Below are 24,058 nucleotides of genomic sequence, written 5' to 3'. Positions count from 1 at the left end.
GGGAGATTCTCTGAAAGAGACTTTGAATTTTTTAACTGACCCCAATTCAAAACGGGTTATCGGAGTCAGGATGGGGAAGGGTGGGTTCTGCAACAGCAGAGGTGAGGAAGGGAACAATGAATGATTAATCTGGATGGATAAAGTGACATCAGATTATGAGGGTCATGAATGTCAATCTGAGAGTTTTCTCATCAATCTGTGGACAAAGGGGAAACGCTGCAAAAGACTGAGAACGCAGTACCTTGACGGAAATGACTCAGGCAAACTCTGGGCTCTTGGGTGGTGAGAACTTCTGAAAAGTAGTCCCGCTTGAAGGGCTGTCTAGGGCCGACCGCCCCGCCCAGCCGTCGGTAGGCTCCACCCTCTCCCCCCCTCCCCAGGCACCGCCTCCCTTACCGCGGAGCCTAGGAGCGGCCCAATCCGCAACCCCGGTTTAGCCTAACTCCGCCCCTGACTGCCCCGCCTCGCCCCTCTGTTTCCCTGGAGACGCTCTAGGCGTCCCCTCTCCGCCCAGAGCTGCCGGGTCTCAGAAACTCCGCGGGAGGAGGGGGCGGCGTCGGCACCCAGCACCTGCCACCGGTGGGGACTCACTTCTGCGGAACAGAAAACCAGAGTTGCTCGCTAGGGCCAGTTCACCGAGGTTCGTGACGCCGGGGGTGAGACTGGGGACAGGGCTTTCTCGGCTCCTAGTACAGGTGGTCTGTTCTTTCCAGGAAGTCCGTTCCCCGCCGGACCCTGAGACCTTTCTCCATCAGTGAGACCTAGGCTTCTTAAGTCGAGGCCCTAACCAGTTCGTTCAAAAAACAGTAGAAAGGACTAGAAAAAGGCGCTCTTCTTGCACCTGACCCTCTCAGGGCTATGAAAAAATAAACAGGTGTAGGAAAAAGTTGATATGTGTGAATTCTTTTTGTTCTTTCAAGGAGCATAATTTGTGATATTTCTTTCTGTAGTTTTCTTAAACCTTTCATAGAACTAGGAGGAAAAAAGGGGGATTAAGCTATTTTCTGTTTTGGTGAAGAAAACTCCCTCTCAAACTTAAGAGAACAAACAAGTGGTTGTCCCTAATATCACATTTCTGTTGGACTATATCAATACATCAACATACTTCAGATGTTTTGGCATTCCATCAATAAGTTTCATAGGGTCTACACGTTGCGTGTTTTTTTATTTAACAGCAGTTCATCTAAATACATAGTAGGTACGTATACAAATACTAGGTACAAATACGTAATGTTCTTTGTATGAATGAACCTTATTGCATGCTTAGGGTAGACAGAGGAGTTTTTCTGTTAACTGAATTTTCAACATTCACTCTCTCCTTTGCTATTATATTTTGCTTCCTGATTTTTCAGGCTGAAATCTGTAAGCCTGGAAAGACCTTCAGCAGTAATTTGCAAATGTAAGTTAGGTGAAACGTGGCCTGCCTTCAAACACTTCTCCTACTCTATGTTTTGATCTAACCATCAATAAGTGTCAGCCGGCAGCAAATGTGTGATTTCTGTTTACTTAACAACCTATGTAATTATCCATCCCAGAGTGCTATAAGCATCCAAAAAATATGATACAAGGGATAAACATTATTTAATGACTTCTTAAATTCATATGTGTGAATTATTTTTTGCTCTTTCAAGGAGCATAATTTGTGATATTTCTTCTGTAGTTTTCTTTAAAGTTTCATAGAAAGAGCTTATGGTGATAGTATGAAAAGTTTTGATTCTTCTGGATGATTTTTGTCCATGGTAGCAAAATCACATTTATTTTGAACTCTCTTGATATATACATTGTTATATATAATCCTGATATCTATATAAAATGATTATATATATATATAAATATATCATATATTTACTTGCTGTGGTTTATGGGCCTTATTTCTCTCATCTCAGCTTTTATCCCAAAGTGACTGAACTATGGGGACACTGGTCAACCTCAGATGGTCTCTCCCTAAGTAGCCTCTGTCTACAGAGTAGTAGTCCCCCCGCCCTTAATGTTTTCTGATGAGGGCATCTCTGGGGATAGTGGGCAGGAGGGTTACTCTTTGAAGAATTTTACTTGGGGGCCAGAAATTTAAACTCACACCATGGGACACATTCAGTCTGACCCAGAACTCTCAAACCTTTCATCCTGTATTTCTCCATTCTCATTTGTCTTTGCATGTGGGGGCCAAACTTAGAGACTGTAACCGCTGATACAAGAACCAACCAGCAGATCAAAGAATGCACCAAATCTCTTCTGAATACCAACAGTGGAATGGCTTCCGGCGGCCTTTTGATCTTTGTCTCAGCCCCATGGTGCCACATGTAGCACAACCCACTTGCTGGCACTGGGGGGGCAGCCTCTGGGTCCTCCTAACAGACTGCTTCAGCCTGGGTTCCTGGGGCTAAGCTCATTTTGATACCAGCCAGAGAGATACCTCGTATTCTGCTTTTCCCTTACTCACCTGAATCTGAGCGATTCCCCATCTTAGCACCCTCCTCTGGTGTGTTTTCCTCTACTATGATGAGCTGGGAGAACCCTGCTAGCCTAGAGCGATGTGTTCCATTTCTGCTTTGGCCCAATTCAGTGACCATGCAGCACTAGACCCCTTCTTCACTGCTGAGACTAGGTTAGAGCTCACCTAGGAACTGGGGAACGCTGGTCAACACTAGGAAAACCATGTCGCTCATATTAACAAAGAGCAATAGGCTTTCTCCACTCTACAAATATAATTAAAGCCTGAAGTGACAGGCTCCTAAACATACTTTCATTTTTTCCTCCTTGTTTTCTCTTTGGCTGCTTCTACTTGCTAGAATATAGCCACTTCTATCTTAAGAAAATTCAGCATAAACAAAACTAAACAAAAGAGATCGTGATTACTTTGAGAAGAAAATAATTTGCTATAGGAGCCCATTAAATATGTGGGATATTTCAAACATGTGCATCGTGAAATTCAGATTACACATCATTATTAGGTTAAATAAAGTACACTTATGTGCTTATGTATGAATTATGAAGAACAAAATATCCTTGCCCAACTGATGTTGGTTGGCAAGGTAGGAGGTGGGGTTTAGAGCAAGGAGAGAGTCTGCTCAATTTCCACCCCAACTCTGAGCTTAATCTTTCCAACATAGATTGGCTGAGGGATATTTTTCCAGCATGCAGTTAATAACTTTTTTCCCACTTTATAATTCTGCTCTGACCGCCCCCCATTCAGAGTTTGTGCCTTGAGGCTTGCCAGCAGGGCTTGCAATACTTACATTAAACTAAATTTAAGAGTAAAGGTGCTCCTGCTGCTCATGTTCTCAGATCAGAGGAGAGCAAAATGAAGGAACTGGCAGCTGAAACTTTAATGGTTGAAAACGTTGACTCGGAATTTGAAAAAAAAAAAAATTGCCGTTGATCTGTGTGACAAAGAAGACATGTTGCTCTCCGTGTACATCATTTGCATTTGATTTCATTAGATGCTTGTATTTTCTAGTAAAAAATTGTCTAACCCAAGTAAACATCAAAGAGGATAGATTTTATATAACATACTGGTAGGCCAACTTTTGCAGGGGATTATATGCACCTTTATGGGAATCTTTGGTTGGATCAGAACCCCTGGGGTCTGGTTCCTCTGTCTGCAAGTTGCTGGGTCTTCTTGGTATCGGGGAAGTTTCTTGGTGAATTCTTCGAATGACCCTGCGATTGAGCAGAGATCACCTGCCCCCAATGCCCTTTGCATCAGGCCTGAGAAGGCAAAGTGGGAACCTCAGAACAGTTTCAACTGGCAGAGGGCGGAGTGCTTTGACTCAAGAAAACACAGCTCTTGTCACCTTTTCTCCCATTTGAAATCTACTAGGGCTGGGTAGGGGAGATTTAAGAACTGAGTTGGCTCAAAGTTACTCTGTCACATTGGAGGACTCTGGACTATGGTTTTCAGAGCTTCTCTGGAGTAAACCATGGGAAATGGATTTAGGAGACTTTGATGTGCTTTCAGACCTGTCCATGCTGTTTAACCCTATATCGGTCAGAAATTCTTGACACATGTTCTGCAAAATATTGCCACTTAGTAAATTCTAGTCACCCAAGTAATGAGTTACTAGTTCATATAATATTTGGTCAGGAAAAAGATTTTAAACTAAAAGGAATTAAGACATTATAGTATGGTGTATGCTATATAATGTAAAGCATTTCTGATATTTGTTCTGGAGAAAAGGACTAATGTTTACTGATTGGATTGTGTCCTTTAAATCTATAGCTGTATAGAAATAAACATTATGATTTATGAAGCAGAGCATGCCTTAATAAACCAATATTAGAACTATAACATAACATTGATCTGCATTAGAATTATCTTTTTAGTTATGTGAAAAATTATTTTGAGATCAAAGTAATACTCTTTTTCAGAAACACAAGACTGCCCATTTCTACATTGAATTTCAAAAGATTTTTTCCTTCAAGTCTTAGTGAAAAACAGTAATCTATTCCAAGTGACCAAAAGATCTTGACACTTCTGAGCTCTAAATCTACCAGTAGAATTTTTTTTGAAACAAATATGATTTTTACCTCAATCAGAAACAGTAACTCTCAAGATTCTACCCCATCATGACACCACCAAAATTCTCCCTAACTTCTTCGACCTCATCTCCTTCTAGTTTATTTATCCCTCCACTTTCGGTGAGCATTTCAATAGTTTATAGTTCCCTGCTATATTTTTCTCTGGAGAATGTTACCATCCAAAATTCTACATATTTTGCTTATTCGTGTACTATTTTTCTCCACATCCACCCCTATGATGGAAATTCCATGACATTGGAGATTTTTGCCTTTTTTTCACTGCAGTATCTCCAGCATCTAGGACAATGCTCGGTAAACACCTGTTGAAGGTAATGAGGGCTAGTTGAAGATACTCAAGGCTAGGTTGACTAGAACTTACTGTAGGTCACACAGGTATAAAATGCTGAAGATAAACCTAAAAGAAGCCTTCCAGTTGCTTGGTGATGCTAAGAATAGAGGTCAAAGCAGGTGACACTGTGCAGGGGACAAGGAGTGGTATAGGAGGCTTCGGCTTTTTGGTTCCCTCTCTAGTTAAAAAGAAGTGTGAGTACTTTTGCAACATGTGATAATATTTCTATTCTAATTCCAGCAGACATTGTGCCCACATTTCTTCCTTTGGAGTAACGTTTAAGTATTTGATTCAATAGACCTGGCACATCACATTTTCCAAAGAAGGCAGTCACAGTATCTTCCATTCTTCATTCTCTTTTTGCAGTGTGGCTTTGATACCCTTCCATCAGTAGGTGGTGCTGTGTACCCTTGCCTTGAATCTGGGCAGATCTGTTATCACAGCGGAAGTGCTGCTATAGGCCTTCAAAGGTCAGATCCTATGATACAGCTTCCACCTGGCATTTTATTGGGATACTTGCCTGGAGCCTTGAGTTGCCCCAGAAGAAAGTCTGAGGTTGCCATGCTGTGAGGAAGCCCAAGCTATATGAGCAAGTACACATTCCGGCAGACAGCCCCAGATGAGATTCCAGCTAAAACCAACAGATTTATGAAAGAAGATGCTTGCAGATGATTCCTGTCCCCAACATTGGGTTACCTCAGCTTCCAAGTCTTCCCAACAGAGGACTTAATAATCATGGAGCAGAGAAAAGCTATCTCTATGAGGCCCTGTCCAAATTCTTGATGTATGTAAAGTGAGAGATAATATTGTTTTAAGCAACTTTTTTTTAAAAACCAATACATTTTGAAGTGATGTGCTTTACTACACATTATAGCTGCATGCCATCTGGGCAGCTGTCTCCTTGTTAAGAATCACTTTTAGCATCTATCACTCATAAGGGAAAGCCTTTATTTGTAAGTGATAAGGGTTTTAGAAAACAGCAAAATATGAGCTATTTTCAGTTATTGATTGTGAAAGAGGGGCAAAACATAAACATTTGAAATCCATAGATATCCTAAAAACCTTCATACTTTAATTGCAACCATGTCCCATAACAAAACCGTTACCAAAGGTACTGCTAATCTGAATCTTAGTGCATTTATAGGATTTTCTTGTTATCCACTTGGTGATGAAGATGTAGCCAAGGAATAAATTTGCTACATTTTAAAAATCAGACAGTAGAAGGATAATGGGAAGAGCAACCTGCAGAATCCACTCCCTGAGTACGATTCCTGAGAAACAGAACAATAGCTGTACTTATAGAGGCATTCATGACAGACTGGAGATTACTAATAATGTTTTAAAGGATTCTCTGAAGATTTATTTAAAATACCACTTTTGCTTGTTTTTTATAGTCCAAAATGACTACTCTGCCCCCACTACCCATGACACGTCCAAAGCTTATGGACTTAGCCAGGCAGAAGCTGCCATGCTCCTCAGGACCAATTCCAAGGTATGTGTCCCTGGTTTTCATTTCTTTTCTTATAGAATAAAATTCTGCAGTAAGAGATGACAGTAGTACCTCTAAGAAAATAAGATTGCTTAAGAAAAAGAGAATTGTATATATTATATTCAGATACTTAAATTTGTTGTTTCAAAAGGATGGATGAACCTCATTCAAATCACTAAGGATGTATTTATTTTTCAAGCTTGTGTTCATTTAATCATCTCATTTCTCATTGCAGTTATGTCATGGTTCCTATAGAGTTTTGAGATGTTTCCTTTTTTTTTTTTTTTTTAATTGTGTGAAGAGAAGGGAAAGCAGGAGCTTTAAGATTTAAAGGGTTATAGCTTTTTATCTGTGAGGTCTCAAAGCTGACTTCTGGTTTGGAAAAGGTGAAGATGCAATCTTCCTACTAGGATAGATTGACAGGCATGCCTTAGGTCCCAAAACGATGCTGAGACCTGAAAATTGTCGTCAAACTGCTGGTTTGAATGGCTGCTGAGCTATTAGAGTTGTGAATGAGAAAATGCAGAACAGAAAACTTGATGCATTTTATCATATTTATGAATATTAAGTGAGATTGTGCTACTTTGAAATTGCCATTTGTAATTTTATTGACTTTCAGTAATACACATATTATTTATCAATATAAATAATTTTCATATGTAAGTTTGACTATTTTCCTTACTGCATACTTCTCAATTTCTGCAAGGCATAATGATCAAATATTATGAGACCTCTTTGTTCTCCTATCTCATTTTTAGTATTTTGGGGAAAGACCAAAGCCCCTGGATCAGAACAAATACACAGCTAAGCAAAAATAAAAGATTTTTTTTAAATAGCAAATCAAATTTTTCTGTTACTGAGAAATCTTTCAATTTATGCATAATTTGGTGTATATGTGCATGTGCGCATTTTGTTTTACTTTTGAATCCTGTGAAATATTTACAAAATCTGTAAAAGCTTGTTTCTCCTGTCTTCTTTAATGACTGAGATTACATTTTACTTTTGAGGTGAGCAAAAACATAACCCAATCTCATATCCCTAAGATCAGATGGGTTTAAAAGAAAACTTCTTCTTGAGATCTTTTTATTGAAGAAAGACCTTCTATCATCCACTTAGGGCAGTTTTTAGAAACGTTCTTTAATAGCTTTTGAATAAGACACAAATATTTGGAAATGTTTGGTTTCATATCATCATAGTTATGAGAGTTAATAGCACGTTTATTTTAAAAGGTGCAAGGGAGTGTGAAAAACGAACACACTGTGATTATATTTCTCAGTAAATTCTTCTTAAAATCATTTGCATCTTGAACCTCTAATAATAACTTGAGTTTTAAGTAAAATTTAAAAAAATTTGAATAGCATTTCAGGGCAAAAAATAATAATATTTGGAACAAATACATTTTACACATTGTCAAATAGGCATTATGCCAAACACAACGTAACCTTTGCATTGGGAAGTTATTCTGTGGAACAGTGTGAGTGAGATGGAAAACCTTACATCGAGGAGAAGTCTCCACTTACTTAAGAATAACGTATATTATTGCCACATGTTGGAGTTTTATTTGATTATAAAACACAGGGCTTAATATTCATCCCTGTTCCATTCAGGAAAATAAAATTTCTAAACCATCCATTAACAACCTAACTCCGTAGCTATTGCATAACATTTATAATCAATACCATTGTACCCTGAATATTTCTTTTCTCCTGGTGGCATTTTATGTGTTTGGTAGCTTTCCAACTTCATAAGGCAGTACTTTATTATTTCTTTCCATTTCACTCAGTTCTCAATTGATCAAAGAAAAAGAAGACATAGATCATTACGTGGAGGTGAATTTCAAAGGATTGTCAAAAGAGGAGGTTGCTGCGTAAGTATAACCTCTTAAAGGCACTTTAATACAAAGTTTGTTTCTTTTGTCTTGGTTCTTTATTGAAATTTCGGTTTTCCTGTGCCATACACTATTTTATTGGAACATACTATTTAAAAATTAAAGATTATATTAAATAGTGATAAGTCATGTCTATTGATCTTACACATATCAAAGTCTTCAATTTTATGGCTCTCAATATTCTTATATTTACCACATTTACAATATTCAGTTAAGTCTGGGCCAATAATTGCTTATTAATCTTCATTTTAAGGTATTCTGTCTCGATACAGGAAAAAAAAGAGCTATCAGAGAAAGATTTACATTTATCTTTTATTTATATTTATCTCTGTTGCTGATAATGAAAAAAAAAAAACTTTTATTAGTGTATTTTCTTTCCCCCATAAGAACCCACAGAATGAATCAATGGATCATAGCTCATCCTTTAAGTGAAAAATAATGCTAAATTGTCTGGATTTATTCATGATTAAATGAATCATGTAAACTTTACCATTTTATCACTAGTTAGAATCTAAAATATGGGATAAAACAAAGCAATATAAAAATCCATATAGGTTAGTGGAAATTTAATAGAAATCTAAAATAACAACTAAACAGTCTTAGCATTGCTTCTGTAGAGGCTTAAAGACTTTCTTATAATCAGTTAAAGTATTGAAAAATGGAAATCTTATAAACGTACATGGATCTTATGAAATTCATCAAACTTCAATTTTTATGCAATACTATAATATTTTAGGCAGCTAATGTTTTGAAAATACTCTTAATATACTACTAGTATTTTGCCTAATGCTGTGGTATTCTAATATTTTTGATATAGGTTTCATATATTCCAAAATTCTGAATCTCTTGATACATTTCATTTTGTTTGATATTATCTCTGTCAATTTGCATAGAACATGAAAAAACAATGGAACTCGCTGTCAATAGCTACTTTTAAAATGACCAAATTTTACAGTAACTGTTGTCACTCATTTCTGCAGAACTCTGTAGACTGCCATGTGTACTATCTGGAATCTCTGGTTAAATATTTTTCTGATGATTAACTCATTAACTTTCCATGGTCACCTTTTAGATAAAATTAAAGGCCAATATTGTATGATGGTATAGTTACTAATTTTTCCCTTTTTCTTTTTAATATTTTAATTTGTTCTAACTAGTTATACATGTCAGTAGAATGCAGTTTTACACAAAAATACATAAATAGAGTGTAAGTTATTCTTCTGATTGTACATGATGTAGAAACACACTTGTCATGTATTCACAAATGCACATAGGGTAATAATGTCAAATTCATTTGACTGTCCTTCCTAATTACTAATTTTAAGAAAAAGTATATAAATACTATTTGGATTCTGATTTAAATATAATAACATCCAAATAGCTCCAGTTAACTTAAGAATGAAGCATAAAATTAGGAATTAAATTTGTGCTTCCAAAAATTCAACAGACTAAAAGCTCATTTGCAAGTAAGTTTTCAGTGTAGACTGAAGAAAAACATTTAACTAAGATTATACAAAATACACTATGGTAAGGAATGTTTTCTTAATACTATTGATATTAATAATATTATTTTTCCACTAAGGGTATTACCAAATTGATTTCAAATTTATCATTATACTACAGAAAAACAGTGGCATTGGATGATTCTCAGTCTTTATTATCATGTTCTCCTTAAAGTTTCCCACACTTGAGTACATTTTTAGACTGAAGCCTTCTGTAAAACAGTGGATGCAAACCATTAGCATGAAGATAGCTTGTGCATACCTCACTGTAATGCTTTTGATTGATATACATTCTAGATCTCACCCCAGACAGACTAATTGAATAGCATATAAAGGAGAAAATTGACGAGTGATTTCAGCATCTCCCAGTAATGCCCAGCAGGTGCTATGAAGATTATGCATATTCTATTAGCCAAGGGATTGCTGCATAAAACTTTTTATTAGCCATTCAACTCTAAAAAGATAAATTGTTCAACAAGCATTTATTAAGTACTTACTTTATATCAAATACTAGGTTTTTCACAGTGGGAGAGACGATGATATCGTCAGTTGTGTGACCCCATCCTGAAGCCTTAATGTCTATTTGAGAGTGTAAGACCTGTGAGCAGTAGAGAAATAAGGAATGAATATGTACCGGTCACACATGAGATGCAACCCAGAGGCCCAAAGAAATCAGAGAGGACTAAGAAGCTAGTATGACAATTATCAAGGCAGATTTTGAGTTTGGCTTTCTGTCTGAGTAACATGATAAAAGGATCTAATTGGTTGGTCATAGATCTACAGTATAGAAGGATGTGATGGGGTAGAAATTCAGCATGTCATTTTCAATCAGGCAGAATCAACCTGATGTATGTCCTGAAATCCCTTTCTCTGTATTCCCTTATGCTTCTTTAAGATGGTAACAAATAAATCGATGTATACTCATTAATACAATTGATGTGCACTAGATTTGGTATCCCATAATATGCTGTCTAGTCCCCAAATAGCCTGTCATCATCTACCCAAATATATCCACTTACATAGACTCACTCATGGTGACTTTCCTCCTCTTGTGATGGGTGGACAGTTTCTAAGAATGATCTTTCCACTTGGTTTTGGGGTTTTTGTTTGTTCGTTTGTTTGTTTTTGTTTTGGTACCAAGCGTGGAACCCAGGGGTGCTTAATCACTGAACCACACCCCCAGCCCTTTTTTGTATTTTATTTAGAGACAGGGTCTTGTTGAGTTGCTTAGGGCCTACCTAGGCTGCTGAGGCTGCCACTGCACCCAGCTTTCCACTTCTTTAGATCCAAGCCCTCTCACCTGCTCCAAGACTTTCTCCTTTAGTTAAACATTTTCTTTCTTCATCTTCAATTTCTTTTATTCCACTCCATCAAACCCCAGTGGCGTTCATTATCTGCTCTATCACTTCCTGTGGCTTCTCACTCACCTCCAACTTCTACACTATTGCTTCCTACCCTTCAGAAGAAGCAGAAACAGTGCCTTTCTATTTTTGCATTCCATTCTTGCCTCATCTAGTCTGAATAGATTTCTGATCCCAGTACTCACTGAAATCTCTCCATGAGGGGTCATCAGTGGCTTTCATTGTTGCCACATCTAATGATCATGTTTCTGTCCTCATCATATTTGATATCTTCTCAGCATTTGACAGAGTGCAACACCATGCCCTTGAACATTCTGAACTGGTGGCTTCCAGGAACCCTTGTCCTATAGTGTTCCTCCAAACTGGACTGCTTCCATCTCCTTTGCTGACTGGATTTCTGCTTTCAAATTCTCAGTGGTGAGGAACCTGAGGGCTGGGTCCTAGACCCTCTCATTCATCTTATACTTGCAACCTGGATTCAGTCTTAGAGCTTCAAATATTAGAAATAATCTGACAACAACCATGTTTATAAATCCAGCACTGACTTCTCCATCACACTCCAAATATTTATATTTAACAGCTCCCTTGATGTGTCTACTTGGATATAAAATAGACATTCCAGGTTTAGTAGAACTCCAATGCAGACTCTTGCCTCTCCCTTCCTTCTCTCCCTCCTGTAATAATCTTTCCACAGTCCTTCCCTAATTCAGCAAGTAGCACCAAGGCTGCCTGGAGTTTTATATTGCCTTTATTGTGCCCCAGTTGAACCCCCCATGATGCCCCATCAGATACCAAAAATACATCCTGCATTGACCTACTTACCTTTGTTGTACGTTACCATCATGTCTTGCCAAGATCACTAGGGTGTCTCCTAACTGCTCTTCCCCAACCATGCTGATTTCACCAAAATCCAGCTGCCAGAGTGATCTTTTGAAACACTTGATCACAACATTTCTCTGCTTGAAGACCCCCAACCCAGAAGTTGGTCTGGACTTTGTGCCCTCTAACCTTATCTCCTCTTCTCCCTGTCGTTCTCTTCTCCCAGTGGGGATTCACTGCTGACACTCCTAGTCAGTGGGTGTCACTTTGAATGGGACCTCCCCAGGAAGCCCTTCTCTTACCTTGTAATAAAATCTAAATGAGCAATAGAACTGGACAAGGTAAAGTAGTTGTCACTGATCACATCCAGTTAGTGAAATTCAATCAATGGGCTTAGAACAGTGAAAAGGCAGAAGGCTTGGGTTTCTGTGTCAGCCATGTTTGTAGAAGGAATTTCAGAATGCTTTGTTATTTCTTAGGTGACTAGGTTATTGCTGTGCCTTGTAAGTTTATTTCTTAAAGATCAAATGCATTATATTTGCATTCTACATTTGATACTCATGATTGACTTTATCAGCTTAGTCTTCAAATGATTCAGTGATATTGTCTAACTGATCTTTAACTACTCAAGACAGTCATGTCAAAAGCATTGGTATACTTCAGGCTTTTAATTCTGTATGATAATATCAGAAAGTATGATTGTTTTTTAAAAGGACTTAAAATATCACTTATTATCATATCATAATTTCTCTGAGTGGCTAAGTAATAAAAGTGCCATTTATAGATTCAGACAAATTTCTGGGGGCACTTTTTACCACGTTAGCTATGTATATGAGGATACAAATAAACAAAAATCATCTAGGGACAGAGAATATTAATCTGCTTGGTATTATTTTCTGCTTTAGCTATCCAGTTCTGTTATGTGGAAGAATAAATTGTATTCCAATTTGTGCATGTCTCTAAGATATTGCTTTCTTCCAGAATGTCTTACTTTCAGCATCCCCAGTTGATATCTGCTGAATGTCACTTCAGGAGTCAGCCCAGTGGCAATTGGGACTATCAGTTGCCATACTCACCAAGTGTGGGCTAAAAAAAAAAGAAAAAAAAAAAAAAAAAAAACCCTTTAATTTCATGTCTCATAAAGCCTTTTTTCCCCCTCCTGACTTATTTTGAATTGTATAATTCTTACTGACTTATAGGAAATAAACTTTAAATTACAGTTAGGCTTTCATCTTGATTTTCAGGATTGTCTTCCAAAGGTGCTTTTGCAAACTACCCATATGGCTTCTTCCATGCAAATCTAGGTCTTGCACAGTGACCAGGCAAGACCTGGTCTTGATGTGACAAGCTGAAGATGTTTAGTCATCGTGTAACATTTGATAACAACATTGAAGGAATTTAGACTCCTTTAGGTGTGCTTTTCCACTGCTTCATTCATTTTTGTCTACTTTTGAACACTTGCGAAATCATTTTGTTTTCTTTTCAAAACAATTTGCTGTTTTGTTAAGCAATACATTCTCTAAGGAGGTCTGCAAAATTCAACTTTCTGAAGAAGCCAGTTTCCAGGTAAATGGTGACATGATGATTTCATCATGTCAAGCTTTGTCTTCCATATCATCTTCCAGGTCTATTAAAACAGCAAAGACCCCGAACTATTCAGACCCTTTTTGGTTCTGCATTATGGTTGAAAAATAATCCTTAAAATGTCGATATTACTGAAACTATATAAAAATTCATCTCCTGGCCTGCGCCCATACCCTGTGCTCTTTTCTGTGTTGGAAATTAGAGAGGTGACAATAACCACTGTCACCATCTCATTTGTTAGATCAACACCAGGCTATGGGCCCACAGATGCTCTTTTTGCTTTCTCAGGGTTTCCACAGAAATTACCAGAGCAAGGTCTGTTCAGCACAATTAGGCGATGCCCACTTCTAGATTAGAAGGCTATCCCATCTTTGTTCTCTTTGGAAATAAAAACTTTCAAAACCTCTCTGTAGGAAATAACAAAGAGAATAAAAATTTGTAAGAGACATTTTTCTTTATTAGTTTTTAATTAGATTATTTAGAAATTTTAAAAACATCTTTTACTGGGATCATTTCAAACATTCTACACTTTCTTTGATCTGGAAAGACAACTTATCAAGATGCACACTTGCAGGCACACACACACACACACACACACACACAGAGACTTGCATAGGTAAGTACATATATAGTGCATGTGTTTATAAATATTTGCATATATTACATGTGTGTTTGTATGCATGCATGTATGTAGATCTGCAAACCCTGTGCTTTAGTTCTTAAACTAAATTTTCTGTACATCACTATATGAAAATCTTTCCATATATTTTAAACATTTTTCTTCAAGATAAAGTGTAAGCATGTTAAGTGAAACAAAATATAGTCAAAAAACCCAGATATGGAAGACTATATCCTCTTCTTTTTCATGATCCACACCCCCTAGGCAAAACTTGATTGTCCCTTTCTGATAAGACTGTCAGGGGTATTCCACTAATTCAGTTATCAGGGTTCTATTAACCAACATCCATATGTGTGTGCCCACTTGACATGGTGAGAAAAACTCTAGAAAAATGGCCTGCATGTTTATTGTCAGGGGATATGAAGCCATCCTTAGGCCAAGTCGGTTGACTTAGAAAGGTATGCAAAATTGGGATTTTTTACTTACTTAGTTTGGCTTTTTTTCCCCCATGGATACCTCCCATTTTTTCTACTTTAGGTGAATTAAATCTGTGGGGAGGAAAGCTAAAAGACTGAAAAAACAGTTGACATGAGAAAGACAAAACAACTGATCACTGTGATAAGGCCAAACTCTCTGGGGACATACTTGGAAGGACAGAAATGACTGGGTCCTGTGGGCACCCTTTTCAATGTGTTCTACTTAAGTAATTGTTAATGTTTGTTAATTACAACAAAGTATTTAACTAAGTATTGTTTCACTCACCTTATTCTGTTTCGTATGTCAGGAAAATGAGTAATACATTTTAGAAGTTTTAATAATATTTTTATTTTTTATTTCATTCTTAGTTTTTATATTTAAAGATTTTGTTTGTAAATTCACCAATGTTGATCCCCTCAATCCTTAAATTAATTAAAATTGATTGATTACATATTCAGGTGAGTATTAATTAATTAATTAATTACCATTAGTATCTTCCAAATCTTTTATGTGATGAATGAAAAGAATCTTTCCAAATTTCTTTTGTGCTCTTTGAAGTTTTTTCTTCCATTCCCTCCACTCTATTCCTGAGAGTTCAGAAGTTACATGGTCAAAATAATGTCTGAGGAGCCTAAATTTTGTTCTAGGTAACTGGGAATCACTGGATCATTTGACACTGAGAAATGGCATGACTTCATTTTGAAAATATCACTCCAGGATACTCTGCTCTGAGGGCAACTGCCAGGGCGCTGACCCAGATGAGAGTTGGTGGTGGCTTGAGCAGGGCAGATGGAGAGGAAATGATAAGTGGTCCAAGTTAGGGGATGGGAAGATCAAAACTTACAATGGAATGAATGAGGAGATCAGTGCAGGGGAAATCAAAGATGACTACTGACGCTATCTGAGCAATTGCAGGAATGTATGTTCCTGGCTGAGTCTCCAATTCTTCCAACAGTATCCAGCACACAGTAGACACCCAATAAATACATTTCTAACTAAGGCCAGCCACACTTCAGCCTATACCTAGTTAAAATTCTTTCATTCCCACTTTGAACTGTGTACTTTGCAAACACAATAATCATAGTTAATGCTTTGGAGCACTTAATATATTTCCAATAGATATTGTTTTAAAAGTGTCACATGTGTAATTTATTCAATCCTAGAAAAAAATCTTCCTTAGTTCCCTTTACAGTTGAAAACATAGATGTTAAGTAACTTGCCCGAGGCCATGCAGATAATAAGTACAAGAGCTGATTCGAGAGCAGGCAGTCTGCTCTAGAGCCCATCCTGGAGCTGTGATGCCTTTCTGCCCCTGCAGTGACTCAGGCCAGGGCTTCATCATGCTGTGCTCCCTCTCTCCTCTCATGCTCACTATATTGCCATTCTCTGACCTTACAATGCTCTCTCCTCTTACTCTAGCATGGCTAACTCCTCCTCATTCTTACACGACTTGACTGTGTCAGATAGTGTTACCACTATCTTGTAGCATTGTTTCAGTCAGCTTTTCTGCTGCTGTGACTAAGACCTGACAAGAACAATTTTGGAGGAGGAAAATTTTATTTGAGGATTCACAGTTTCTGAGACCTCAGTCCATAGACAGCTGGCTCCATTTCTCGGGGTTCAGAGTGAGACAGAACATCATGGCGGAAGAGTGTGGCAGAAGGGAGCAGCTCATATGAGGATCAGAAAGCAGAGAGACTCCACTTGCCAGATACAAGTATATACCCCAAAGACATACCCCCAATGACCCACCTCCTCCAGCCACATCCTGCCTGCCTTTTGTTACCACTCAGTTAATCCCTCAATTGGATTAATCCACCAATTGAGTTAAGGCTCTCATAACCCTCTAGACCTTCTTGCATTGTCTTATACATGAGCTCTTGGGGGATACCTTACATCCAAACAATAACAAGTACCCAGCCCTTGTCCTGTTACAGCACTGAGGGCACTGCCTTGTCACAGCTAGTGTCTTTGTCTCCTCGAGTAGACCACAAGATTCAAGAAGGTTGGGCTGTGGCTCATATATGCATCCTTGGTGCACATGGTGCTGAGCTCACAGGTGTTGGGAGCTCAGTGAACGAGTGAGTGTTCATGACCCTTTATCCCTTCATGACCTTGTGTATGTGCTCTGCCTGGATGCTCCCTCTTCTGGTGCACTCAGGAAGCTTGTATTTATCTTCCAGCCTCAACTTGTTGTTTCTTGCTCTGTGAGCCTCCTTTGGTCCTTCTTTGCTCACGGGGTAGAGTTCAAAGCTCTTGTTATAACTCTCTCAGTAGCCACTGACAATCATATGCGTGTGTTTCATGTCCCCCTGTATGAATGTTTAACAAACTATAATGACCCACTAGTAAGTAGGGGGTGTGAACCATTCATTTGGAAATCATGGCCAACATTTTTAAAATGAAAAGATAGTGTAGTGAAACAGAATACAAAAGAGTGCATTGCACAGAGCATGGCAAATTGTTGGGAAGCTGCACGTTAATGGAAGAGAGCACGGGTTTTAAAAACGGCCTCCCTGGATTAAAACCTCAGCTTTAGCCTCACCAACAACTGCCTGACTTTGAGTAAGTTACTTAACCTTCCTGTACCTCAGCTTCCTCATCGGGAAAAATCAGGGTTGAAGTTAGTAGGGCTAGTCTCATAGAAAAAATTGAGAAAATGACAGCAGGGCCTCACCATAGAACGCTTATGAGATTCACTGAGTTAATATTTATAGAAGCTGGAATATTTTGTGTAGTAGCCTTTAAACTTTCATTTCATGTATTTACGTAATATATACATATACATATGTGTGTGTGTGTGCGTGTGTGTATACATGTACTGAATTACAATATAAACGTCTTTCTTTCTGTGAGTTGCCAGAAGGAATGGACTCTGTTCTAAACTGGGAATCTCAGAAAGCAGGGATTGTATTTTATTCATCTTTAAGACTCTTCTGATTTGCATAAAATTGCACTTCTATTCCCTCGACTTTCTTTATAGAAGAGACTGAAGAAACTTACAGTTAACACTTTGTATTCCACACATGCTAGGTTATAACTAGAAAATAAAAAGCAATTAAAATATGTAAACATGCCCTGCTGCCAGAGATGCCCTCATTCTTGTGAGGGATTCTGAAGTTCTGAGCAGACTGAAAAAATGAGAGATGTGGTGGGCAGCAGGATTCTGGTTACTGATGAAAGGGCATGTATCAGTTGTTCAAGAGAGAAAAGCTTTTTTTCTGATACTAAATACCAAAGGAAAGTTATAACAGGAACTTATTTTTAAAATGGAGCACTATAATAGCACTTTGCACCCCTAATGAACAATAAACTGGTTATTTACACAGTTCGTCATAACTGTTACATCTCCTGGCTAAGTTTTATTTCCAGTAAGATAGTAACAAAATATATTAAGTGATTACTATGTGCTGGTCTCTGTTTTAAGTGATCCTTCCAGCAACCCAATAAAGAGTCACCCTTGTTATTAGTCCTAGAGACCAAGGCATAGAAAGCCTAAGTAATTTGAAATAGATAATCTATTGTTATAAAGAAGCTCTTATGGTTTGGATCTTAAATGGCCCATAAAGGCCCCGTGTTGAAGGCTGTTCACCTGCTTGTGGTGCTATTGGGAGGTGGTGGAATCTTTAAGAGATGGGCCTAGTGGGAGAAATGTGGGTCATTGGAGGAATGCTCTTGATGGGAATGTTGGAACCCTAGTGTCTCTCCCCGCCCACCTCTCCCTCCCTCCCTTTCTCCCTCCCGCTCCCCACTCATTTTCTGGCCATGAGGTGAGCAGTGCTTCTGCCATGATGTACTACTTCACCATAGACTCAACAATGCCAAGTGACCATGGACTGAAACTAGGAGTCACAATAAACCTTTCTTTCCTAAAGTTGATCTTCTCAGGTAATTTGTCACAGAGACAACATGCTGACTAACAAAGTAGCAAAAGTAATGAGATAGAAAAATGGTTAACAGAGAGGAAGGAATGAATAAACTATAAAGAAAATGGATGACATACACTAAAGATCAGACTTCCAGAGCCCTCTTGAATTTTCAGGACTACGCTGAATCCAGAACCTCCCTACAGGTTCACCTCTACAAGGACCCAGCTGTTCTACAATCATGATTCAGATTTTCATGAAATCCCTTAGTTAAGCTTATCTGAAACAATTCTTATCCTACAATGAAAATAGTCAAAGGAATACATTGTTGAGCAAAGGGAGTTTGTGTCTTTAAAGTTAGTTTGGCCTAATGATTCTCCTCTTCAAGATCAAGATGGATGACTAAGCCTGTTTATTTTCTGTAATTGAAATGACCACACAAAATTTCCAAGGATGGTAAATTCTTACCATGAAAAGAATGGAAAGAAGAAAAATTAGAGCTCTCAAGAGTTTCAAAAATATTCCTTTCAGAAAGCAGTAAGAATATTACCCATCATAAAAAGAGATATTTCATGATAACAGAAGTTGACTCATCTAGAGGACACAATCCTAAATATTTGTGCTTCTAATGTCAGAACTTTCAAAAGATAGAAGACAAAAACTGATAGAAAAAAGAGGAGAAACCGTCAAACCCACAATTTTAGTTGGAAATTTCAACACCATAATCCCTACAATTGATAGAAAAATCAATAAGACTATGGAAGCTTTGAATGACACCATCAATCACCTTAAATAATTAACTTTTACAGACTATTACACCAAACAACAAAACACACATTATTTTCAAGTATGCATGGCACATTTGTCAAAGCAAAGACATTCTGAGCCAAAAAAAATGTTAATATACTTAAAGGAAAAAATTATATACATAATTTATATACATAAATTTATATACATAAAAATTATATACATAATTTTTACATCCTAAAAATCATGTTTTCTTACAGCAATGAAATTAAATTAGAATTAATAGCAATATGCTCTCCCCCCACCAGCTTGAGAAATTGTATAATGTATTTATTTCTAAATAATCCACAAATCAAAGAAATCACAGGACAATTTAGAAAATATTTGAACTGAATGAAAAAGAAAGCATGGCATACCAAACTTTGTAAGGTGAAGTTAAAGTAGTGCATAACAGGAAACTTGTAACATTAAAATGCTTTTATTAAAAAGTAGAATATAAAATGTAGAGTATACAAGTATATTTAAAAGTAGAATATAAAATTCTTATATTAAGATCAGTACTCTAGCCTGTCTTTTACAAAGTTATAAAAATAAATCAAATTAAATTTTAAGTTAAAAGAGAGAAAGGAATAGTAAAATGAAGGCTTGTTCACCAGCCTGTAGTACTATTGGGAATAATAAAACCTTTAAGAGGCAGGACCTAGTGGAAAGAATTTAGGTTATTGGAGGTATGTTCCTGAAGGTGCATACCTCCAATGACCTAAATAATATGGAAATGACCAAATGACCTAATTTAGGTCATTGGAAGTATGCACCTTCATGAGAAATTACCAAATGATAGAGAAAATTAATGAGATTTATAGTTGGTTCTTTGGAAAGATCAAAAAATTGATCAACCTTTAGTTAGACTAATCAGGGAAAGAGAGAGGACACATATACCAACTTCAATTTTTTTTTATGCTTCAACTGGAAAACAAACTTGAATATATTTAGACTGAAATGGGCTCCTAAAGTAACCACAAAGGAAAGAACAATATAAATTAAAAATACCCAACCTAGATACATCCTTATGAAATTTCAGAACATTATAAAAAGAAAAGATACTAGAAGTTTTATGGGTGGGGGAATAAGTTGTTCTCAAGAAATAAAGATCGAGCTATCATCACAGTTGTACACACTAACACTAGGTGTGGCACTGAAAGAAAAAGGGAAGATGTCTTCAAAATCTGCAGGATGATTATTTTTACCCTAGGATCGTATACCAGATAAACTGTCAATCAAAACTGAGGGCAACATAGACTGACTCTTCTGATAGACTCTGCTTCTGCAGCCTTTCTTGTCTCCACTCCCTAAATGGTTAAACTGAAGTTGGGATGGGGGTATAAAGAAAAAGAAGGCTATACAATCTGGAAAATAGTACCTAACTCAGAAGTCCAAATTAAATGTTGGCAAAGTTGCTATAGCAAATGATAGGAATAAGCATCTAAAAGATCTTAGTGATGATGTTAATATAAACCTTTCATATATGTTATGGATAAGAAGTGATCAGGAAACTGATATTTAAATGTACTATTTAATGTAGAAAGGCAATATAACATATGCTATATATGTTATATGTATCATGAAAATATTAATATAAGAAATAAAGATAGCAAGATTTGCAAATAAACCAATTGTCTCCAAATCCTTCCCCTGACCTGAAATACCATTTATATTTAATGACAAATTCTCATGTGTATATACTTATACCATACACATACATGAACATGCATATACTGTAATTTATTTGCCTTTTCTTGTGTTGGCATTACAACTATTTCATTCATGTAGTTGAAATACATTTCTGTCTTGCAGACAGTGCCCTTCTTTGTTCCAAGTGATCAGTTATTCTTGTACATTACTATTTTGTGTGAGTATTAGAATTTTCTTGTCAAGAGTCAGTAAAATATCATTGAATTTTTATGGGGAGTACATGTAATTTATGTTATTCTAGGAGAATTGATAGCATTAAAATATTGAGTCCCACCTTATCAAGAACCATCATTTTCAAAAACATTAAATTATATCAGTGACAGCAGCATTTCTTCACATCTCTACTCTAGTAGAAATGACTCAAATATATTGCAAAACATAAAGGCTTTTCCCCACAGGTTTTAGTAAATACACAATATCAACGTAAGGAATTTGTTTTGAGTTGCTATGTTGCTTTTTTGGGCGTATAATTTTACATAATTGTGGGATTCATTATGCCGTATATGTTTCTTAATCATAAATGAACTTTGAACTTATCATGCGAAAACGGTTTAGCTCTTTGGTTGGAAAGATTTCTGGGAGAAAGGACTAAGTCTTCTATAGCAATTAGTCTTCTAAAAGTCTTTTCCAGTCAATTTTGGTAATGTTTTTTAAGATGTGCCTGTATTTATAGATTTTTATATTGTTGTGATAAAGTTTTGCACGATATTTTCTAATAATGTTTCAATCTCCTCTACGTCAATTGAAATATTCTGTATTTCCTGAAGGTAGTATAAAGATAATAATGGCTAATCACATGGGCTCCAGAAGTGGACTACCTGAACCCATACCCCAGCTCCATCTCTCACAGGACGTGTGACATTCACTTATTAATTAAATGTGTTGTACCAGAGGCTCTTCATCTTTAAAATGGAGACAATAATGAGAGTGCCTATCTCATTAAAAAACATTGTAAAGTTTAAATAAGATAATCATATGCGAAGTATTGAGAACAGCGCTTGGCACATTGCTAAGCCTAAAATAAAAGGCACCTGTGACTGTAATTATAATTGGAAGCTATATTACCTTTTTCGTTCCCGGTACTGTTTTTGGTGACAACTATTTTTGTTTTTACCAATTATACTTGCAAAGATTTCTTTCTTCTCACAAAACCAGTTGTCTTTTTTTTAAATAGATTAACATTTTGTTCTTTTATTGATTTATGATTTGACCCTTAATATTTCCTTTCTTTTTCTTTGTGTGGGTCTATTTCATTGTGTTTGTTTTGTTAGGATTTTTCCTAGCATCCTGAGTTGAAAACTAGCTGCTATACTGATATCATTTGCTAGTGGCTTAACAAACCACTTCTATAAGCTTCCTTTTGAAAATGGCAATGATTTCTTCCTGCATGATTCGGTATTTTTAAAATTCTAAATATATTAAAATTTCTATAGTGGTTTCACCTTTAGACAATGAATAAATTAGAAATATATTTATAAGTCTGCAGCTGAATACTTCTTTGGTATTTGGTTTTCCTTTTTGTAGGAGAATGTAGGAATAGGGAGTGAACCTTTACTGTGCACAGTATATGTGCTACACATATCAGTTTAGGAAATTCCTGGTGTGGCCAGTTTATGGCCAGTTTTCCTAAATGTTTCTTCTGTGTTTGGAAAATAAATATATATTCTCTACTTTTTTTTTAGACCATTTATATAGAAATATCTATAAGATTCTAATAATTAGCTTGAGCCTGTTATTTCTATCAACCTAGGCAATCATTAAAAAATAATTTTCCCTCTATTTCTGAAAAAAATTCATTAAAGTCAATTTCTCTTTATATTTTGTTCATTTTATATATTTTGAGGTTGTTATTAGGAATGTTATTTACCATCTGCTGTATTTTTCAGTAAATTTGAATCTCATTTATGAATCTGATAGAATTATATGCTCCTTTAAATTTTATCTTCTTGAGTTCTATTATTTGTAATAATATTACAAAATTTGCCTTCATTGATATTTGTACTACTATAGGGAAATATGAAGAAATGACATATGTTCCTGTTATATATCTATTTTATGTATATTTTTATGTTTGAATTCAAGGCTCTTTCATCTTCTTGCAGTACTTCCTTTCATTTTTTACAATATTCTTATTGATGTACATATTTGATTTTGTAAATCTGTTTTCCTAGTTTAGAACTGGTAATTTTCTAAATATGTGAGATAGTTACACTAAAATTAATATACTATTTGGGAAAAAGAGATATTTATACATGGATATTTTCTGGCCACAGCATCAGAATCATCAATTTACTTTTGTCTTCATTGTCTTCTGGAAGTTTGATTATTGTGTTTGTATAGTCTATGAGAAATTGTAACTTCACCGTTCACGTGTGCAGTGGTCACCTTTGTTAGATTAATTAAAGAGCACAGGATGTGGAAGACTTCTTCAGAGAGCATATAGTTTGGTACTTTTAAACATTCAAGCTTAATGGGGGAAAATATTCTCTCTATTTTTTGATACGGGGAAAATTTAAATATGCCTGGTAAAATGATGCACTATTCCTACAATAGAAACTTTAAAATCCAAAGAAATGAGGTCACCTGCTCTCCTTAAATAGTCAGAGCTTGACATTTCTCTTTAGTTAAATTACTACAGATTTTTAACCCAAGAAATATAAAATGATTGAGCTGAAATGAGCCTAGATATCATTTGGTTTAATACTTCTTGATTTTATCAAAGAAAAAAGAAAGGCAAAAGAGTGTTGTTAACAAGAATGCCAACAACATTGTTGTAAAAACAACAAGAAGAAAAAAACAACTGTTATGAGCAAATATATTATTTTCTCATAACAAAGTGTCATTACATCTCTAGAAGAAATGTCATAAAATGAGAAATCTAAATGCAGATTTCGCTATTTACCCTTATACTATCTTTCATTACATTCTAAAAAGAGCATGAATAATGTTTTGTTTTCATTTTTAATTTATGTGATTTTTTCCTTTGTATTTTAAACATGTGATATTTCTCTTAAGTTCTTGTCACATTTATAGCCCCATGTATACTATTTTTCTTGCCATTCTTTTAGTATTTTTAAGGATTGTGAA

At 36.3% G+C, this 24,058-nt stretch overlaps 1 protein-coding gene across 1 annotated transcript in view; it reads left to right on the top strand.

Moving 5' to 3' along the window:
* The first annotated feature begins 501 nt into the window (after positions 1-501).
* The window catches only part of TTC29 (tetratricopeptide repeat domain 29), a 205,896-nt gene continuing 182,339 nt past the window's right edge, over positions 502-24,058 (top strand). Inside the window, exons 1-3 of the mRNA XM_079154284.1 lie at positions 502-640; positions 6,262-6,359; positions 8,140-8,223. Coding sequence (XP_079010410.1) covers positions 6,268-6,359; positions 8,140-8,223 — 176 coding nt within the window. The 5' untranslated portion in view covers positions 502-640; positions 6,262-6,267. The remainder of the gene's footprint in view (positions 641-6,261; positions 6,360-8,139; positions 8,224-24,058) is intronic.

This window comes from Sciurus vulgaris (assembly GCF_902686455.1).
Source record: "Sciurus vulgaris genome assembly, chromosome: 9".
Taxonomy (NCBI): Eukaryota; Metazoa; Chordata; class Mammalia; order Rodentia; family Sciuridae; genus Sciurus; species Sciurus vulgaris.
Note: the sequence above shows the minus strand (reverse complement) of the source record. Positions and strands in the feature narration are given on the sequence as shown.